Genomic DNA, 6,577 nt, shown 5'->3' on the forward strand with positions numbered 1-6,577 from the left:
TTCTTCCACTAGTGCAGAGAGATCGCTGAACCGTTCAATGTGTCCCGTCGTGGTGTGCTTGTACCGAACACTTAGGATACACCATGCTTTGTTGGTTTGGGATAGGAGTGGTCGCGCAACTGCCTCCACGCCGCAAAGTGCCAGTTCGGATTGAAGGTCAACTTTAGCCGTTCAATGCATCAGTCGGTGGGTGTTCAGATGGCATCACAACTTCCCCTAGGTGCTTAAGTTGGTTGGGTTGTAAAACATGTGCACATGCGCAGAGTATCGTGCGTACTAGCAAAGTCTCCCGTCACGGTGGTTATGAATGAGTTCCATTCAGTGCAGAGAGATCGTTAGTGCGTGCAATGTGTACCAGTCGATGTGTCGTACCGGAATACAACCCCGCTTAGAGGCCCGTCGCTCGAAGAGGACAAGCAAGAGTGCGCAGAGTGCCGTACTGGCCTAGCAATGTCTCCAGACAGACGTAGGAACACCCGACGCAGTGCAGAGAGTAGATCCGCTAGCCATGTGCAATGCATCCGACGTTGTCTGCTTGTGCAGTCTATCGAGTGGCGCCAACGACGCTCCGGCGTCACAGAACAAATCTCGGTGGTCACGGGGGACTTGCGCCTCGCGTGATCAAGAGTGTAGTTCGTGTTCAAGCAATTGACTCGAATTCTGGTTGATCCTACCAGTGATATACGCTCGTCTCAAAGGTTAAGCCATGCATGTCTAAGTACAAGCTTCCTAGAAAGTGAAACCGCATAAGGCTCAGTATAACAGCTATAATTTACAAGATCCTCATCCAAACAGTTACTTGGATAACTGTGGAAAAGCCAGAGCTAATACATGCATTATGCCGGGACTGTTGGCCTCCGGGTCGGCGGAACTGGTGCACTTATTAGTTAAACCAATCGCCTCCGGGCGCTTTGAGTTGAAATCTGGATAAGGATGCCGATCGTACGGTCGCTTGCGACTGACGACAGATCTTTCAAATGTCTGCCCTATCAACTATTGATGGTAGTGTAGAGGACTACCATGGTTGCGACGGGTAACGGGGAATCAGGGTTCGATTCCGGAGAGGGAGCCTGAGAAATGGCTACCACATCCAAGGAAGGCAGCAGGCGCGTAAATTACCCAATCCCGGCACGGGGAGGTAGTGACGAGAATAACAATATGGACCTCTCTAACGATGGTCCATAATTGGAATGAGTTGAGCATAAATCCTTTTGCAAGGATCAAGTGGAGGGCAAGTCTGGTGCCAGCAGCCGCGGTAATTCCAGCTCCACTAGCGTATATTAAAGTTGTTGCGGTTAAAACGTTCGAAGTTGATACCCCGTCCAGACTCGCGTCCGTCGCGGGCGCCCGGCCTCTCGGTTGGGACCGTCCGTGTACGCGCTCGCGGCTGCGACTCACAATGGTGTACCTGGGCGTTCTACTCCGTGACGGGTCAGGACTTGTCGCCGCGACCTCGTCGGTCAAGGTCTTGTTCGACCCAGCTTCATGGTGCCCGGGAACTCTCGTTTACCTTGAACAAATTAGAGTGCTCAAAGCAGGCTAGTTCAAAGCGTCCGGTCCTCCGGGGCCGGCGTTGGCCGAGAATAATTTTGCATGGAATAATGGAACATGACCTCGGTCTGAGTGGTTTCGTTGGTTTGTAATAGACCAAGAGGTAATGATTAACAGAAGTAGTCGGGGGCATTGGTATTACGGCGCGAGAGGTGAAATTCGTAGACCGTCGTAGGACCCACAGAAGCGAAAGCGTTTGCCAAGGATGCTTTCATTAATCAAGAACGAAAGTTAGAGGATCGAAGGCGATTAGATACCGCCCTAGTTCTAACCGTAAACGATGCCAATTAGCAATTGGGAGACGCTACCTACCTTCGGTGCTCTCAGTAGCTTCCGGGAAACCAAAATCGGGTTCCGGGGAAGTATGGTTGCAAAGTTGAAACTTAAAGGAATTGACGGAAGGGCACCACAAGAAGTGGAGCTTGCGCGCGCGATTCGAGCAGTCACCCAGTACGGTCACGGTGTGTTTTGCTCCGCGGTGAAGATAGAAATTTTTGTGCAAAAATTGCCTGGAGGGACCCAAATTGGAGTATAAATCGTTCATAAGAGTGAATTTAAGTGCAACGAACGAAAACCGCATGAAAATCGGTGCAAAAACGCGGAAAAAATATGATAAACATTCCCCATACATTTTGTATGGGGAACTATTTTCGCTAAAAAAATGTGTTAAATAAGTCTTTTTCAACACGGTTTGCGGTGAAATCCATAAATCAGGTGGTGTTTAACAATTTTTAGCCGATAAACAGTGTTTGCCGGCGAAAATTCGCGAAAAATAAGGTGCGGAAAATTTGCGTAAGGAATTACAACAACAACAACAACAACAGTATATGTGTGTCGCGAGTGCGTATAACATTCCGGTCCACGAGCGCCGGAAGTGGCCGGAAACGGTAGTGTTCGTGCCCGTGATCGAGTGTATGCAAAAAACCGGACGAAAAACGGACGTAAATCGCCGAAAAACAACGTGGTAAAAAAGTGTCAGGGGTGCTACCGCCGGAGCACGTGTCTCCGGGAAAAGGAGTTTAATAGAAAATCGCTAATAACTTCGCGAGTTTTGGTCGGATTTGTGTGCGGTTTTCACCGTTGGGTTAGTTTCGATGCGAACAATACGATCCCATAAAAAAAAATAGTGAAAATCGTGAAAAAATTTTTGACAGTTTGTGATGACATCTGAGTGACAAGCAATACCCAGGCGACAAATATTTTATCGGCGAGCAGTTCCCAGGGGACAAAAATTTGAACTTACCGTTACTGCTTGAAAACTGCCCGATTTTTTAAAAAAGTGTGCGGAAAATTCTGGGAAGGTGGGTAGTGCCCTCGGGAGCTCGAATCTGCTCGATTCGACCAGATCGTGCAACTCGAAAATTGCTCGAATTTTTCGAATCTGCTCGAAAAATTTGAAAAATTCGGGGAAGCTGTGGAGGGGTGTAGAGCGACTTGACTAGAGTGAAAAAACACGGGAAAATTATTTTCCCCCCTCCCCCCTTCCCCCCGTCTCCTCCAGGGGCCAGAATCACAGCAGCTGGGCGGCGCAGCATCCCTGGGGTCATCTCGACCCCACGGGGTCATATCGATCCCCAGGATTATCTTGACCCACAAGGGAGTTTACCACGAAGATGGAACTCTCAAATCGCAGTTTGAGGCCTCGGCAGCCATCCGTCGATTGCGGCATGGGTGCGGTTCAGAAGAAAACCGCAGTGTCAGCCAAAATTGACACTGGACGTACACCCCTGGCTGCACGTTTGAACGAGGAAAATGAGGTTCGTCTGCACCTGATGTTGCAGGCGGAGAAGGCGGAGAAGGCGGAACTGATGAAGACGGTAGCAGGTCTCCAGGCCACTGTTGAGGGATTGCAGAAGCAGCTTGCGGAGTCGCAGCAGGCCAGGCTTTCCGCCGAAGCGGACGCAAAGAAGGAGAGAGATGCATTGCTGGCCGAGATCCGCGATCTAGGGAAGCAATTGCGCCAGGAGCTCTGCTGGCAACGCGGGCAACAGCAGCAAGCACAACCTGGTCCGTCAGTGACAACGGCGGTTACGCTCCCGGCCTACCAGGTGCCAACGGGAGAAGACATCCGGCAAGTGGAGCAGCCCAGCTTCGCTGAGGTCGTCCGCCGCAAATATCGCGGCATGGCTAAGGGGAAACCCCGGCAGCCCCCTCAGCAGCAGCAGCAGCAGGAAAACCAGCAGCAGCATCAACAACAACAACAGCAGCAGCAGCGGCAGCCACAGCGACAGCAGGTCACAGGCTCGCAGCAGCAACAACAGCAGCAGCAGCGCCAGCCACAGCGACAGGCGGTCGCAGGCACGCAGCAGCAGCAACAGCGTCGGCAGCAGCAACAACAGCAGCAGCAACAACACCAGCAGCGGCCTACTGCTGTACAGGCGCAGCGTAGCGAGCAGTTGCACCAGGAGCGACGACGTCCAGCACGCCCTCGGCAGGACCAGCTCATCTTTGAGCCGGCCGAGGGCTGCTCTTACAAGGCGCTCTTCGAAAAGATCCGCCTGAATCAGCGCCTGGCGGAGGAGAACAAGCACGTGCATCAGGGCTACCGCACGACCCGCGACTTCCTTCGCCTTACACTCAAAAGGATGCAGATGCCGCTGTGCTGCTGCAGCGCATCCAGGAGGAGGTCGGTGATTTGGCCACTGGCCGGATCATCACGGAGATGGCCGAGGTGATGATTACCGGCATCGACATGTTGGCCACAAAGAGGATGTGGAACGTGGCCTGCAGCGGGCGCTGGAACGCACAGTAGTTGCAGCAACCACGTCCTTGTGGGAGCGTCGTGATGGGACGCAGCGTGCCCGTGTCCGACTTCCACGGAGGGACGCTGACCTTCTGGCGGACAAACGTATCCTTGTTGGATACTCGGCGTGCCTGGTGCGCAGCGCGCCAAAACAGCAGCGAAGCGCCGTTCGCTGTTTCCGCTGCTTGGAGCGTGGACACACCACTGCAGACTGCGCCGGCGTGGATCGTTCCGGCCTATGCCTGCGATGCGGAGCCACGGATCATCGCGCGGCATCATGCACCTGCGATCCGAAGTGCATCGTTTGTGGCGGCCCACACCGCATCGCCGCCCCCATGTGCCCAGGCCCGCAACCACAATGTTGAACGTCCTGCAGTTCAACGCCAACCATTGCGAGAACGCCCAGGACCTGGCGTTGCATGTGTTGACCACCGAGGGTCTTGACGTTCTGCTCTTGTCCGAGCCCTATTGCGTACCGCGCAATAACGGCAATTGGGTAACGGACGAGAGTAAGACGGTTGCCATCGTCGTCAACGGCAACCGGCTGCCGATACAGCGTATCAGGCACCGTCAGACCCTCGGTGTGGTTGCGGCCGACGTCGGTGGAATCGCTGTGGTGAGCTGCTATGTGTCGCCGCAGACAGGAGTCCCAGAGTTCCGAAGCACTATGGAAAAGATCGACCTGATCGTCCGCGGGTGCAGCCGGGTTCTCCTGGCCGGCGATTTCAACGCCATGCACCTGGACTGGGGAAGCAGCAGGACTTGCCCGAAGGGCTTGGAGCTTCTCCAGTTGGCGGACAACCTCGGGCTGGTGCTACTGAACAAGGCAGACTGTCTGCCAACGTTCAAGGGGAACCGAGCGGACACAACTCGGTTTCCGCCCAGCCGACCGGACGTTACGTTCGCCAGTAGTGTGATCAGCCGTCTCGACCCGCGCGAGCACAGCGCCCGAGGCTGGCGCGTTCCCGACGTGGTAACGCTCAGTGATCACCGTTACGTCCGGTACGAGGTTGGCGTGAGTCCACCATCATCGAGGGATCGGGCAGCACGGCGTGGACAGCGCCCGGCCCGCGTAAGCAATGCCGGTACGCGCTGGAAGACCAGTCAGTTTGACTCCCAGCTTTTCGGGAAAGCGCTGGCCATGACTGGGTTCGCCCGTCAAGCTAACAGCGTCGAAAGCTTGGTCGAGTCGCTGACCAGCGTCTGCGACGAGACGATGTCGCGGGTCTTCCCAGCGCAGGACCACACAGGTCGGCCAGCTTACTGGTGGACTCCGGCGATCCAGACGATGATCGAAGAACTCTCCAGAAAGGAGCAAATGGCGATGAGGACCATTCCGCCCAACGAACAGCTCCAAACGGAACTCTTAGCTGCCAGAGAGAGCCTTCGGAAGGCTATTCGTTCGAGTAAGAACGAGGCGTTCGACCAGTTCTTGCTGTCGATCAGGGAGGATGAAACCGGAAACTTTTTCCGGAAGGTCTTCCACTGGTTCCAGGCGGCCCGCTCAGCCCCGGAACGCGATCCAGCAGAACTGCGGCGAATTGTCGACGCCTTGTTCCCGGTTCATCCGCCGGTAGAGTGGCCTGATCTCCGAGTTGGCAACATGGCGCCGCTCCGATCGATCGGCCTGACCGAGCTGGAGAATATAGCAGCCAGCATGCACCCGCGGAAGGCTCCTGGGCTTGATGGAGTACCGAACGCCGCCCTTACGGTTGCTCTCAGGCAGCAACCGGAGCCCTTCCGCCGGGTGTTTCAGGAGTGCCTGGACACGTCCTGCTTTCCGCAGCCGTGGAAAAAGCAGCGACTGGTGCTCCTGCCAAAGCCAGGCAAGTCACCGGGCGAGCCGTCGTCATTTCGCCCGATTTGCCTGCTTGACAACACAGGCAAGGCTTTGGAGCGGCTGCTGTTGAACCGGCTCAACGAATATATCGAGGATCCAGAGAGTCCGCAACTGTCTGAGCAGCAGTTCGGATTCCGGCGAGGGCGATCGACTCTGCAGGCCATACAGCAAGTCGTAGACGCGGGACGAAGGGCGAAGTCCTTTGGCAGGACGAACAACCGTGACCGGCGCTGCCTCATGGTTGTTGCCCTGGACGTCCGTAACGCGTTCAACACGGCTAGCTGGCAGAGCATCGCCGAGGCGCTCCAGGCGAAAGGAGTCCCCGTGCAGTTGTGCCGCATACTGCAGGACTACTTCGCCGACAGGGAGCTCACGTACGACACGGCGGACGGGCCGGTTACCCGCCGAGTATCGGCAGGTGTTCCACAGGGGTCTATATTGGG

At 55.4% G+C, this 6,577-nt stretch overlaps 1 protein-coding gene across 1 annotated transcript; it reads left to right on the forward strand.

Annotated features, from left to right (window-relative positions):
• The first annotated feature begins 2,217 nt into the window (after positions 1–2,217).
• On the forward strand, positions 2,218–4,303 carry LOC120907620 (mediator of RNA polymerase II transcription subunit 15-like). Its single transcript, XM_040319084.1, has 3 exons — positions 2,218–2,852; positions 3,053–3,785; positions 4,136–4,303. Exons 2-3 carry the CDS (start codon positions 3,165–3,167, stop codon positions 4,301–4,303), a joined length of 789 nt encoding a protein of 262 aa, XP_040175018.1. The 5' UTR covers positions 2,218–2,852; positions 3,053–3,164.
• The last annotated feature ends 2,274 nt before the right edge of the window (positions 4,304–6,577 follow it).

Source organism: Anopheles arabiensis (genome assembly GCF_016920715.1).
Source record: "Anopheles arabiensis isolate DONGOLA chromosome X unlocalized genomic scaffold, AaraD3 X_pericentromeric_contig0014, whole genome shotgun sequence".
Lineage (NCBI taxonomy): Eukaryota > Metazoa > Arthropoda > Insecta > Diptera > Culicidae > Anopheles > Anopheles arabiensis.

Excerpts from the sequence above, each read along its gene's own strand:
- LOC120907620 (XM_040319084.1), top strand. The coding sequence starts at position 3,165 with ATGGAACTCTCAAATCGCAGTTTGAGGCCTCGGCAGCCATCCGTCGAT. Across the intron at positions 3,786-4,135 it reads GGCAGCCACAGCGACAGCAG|GATGCAGATGCCGCTGTGCT; the intron begins GTCACAGGCTCG and ends TACACTCAAAAG.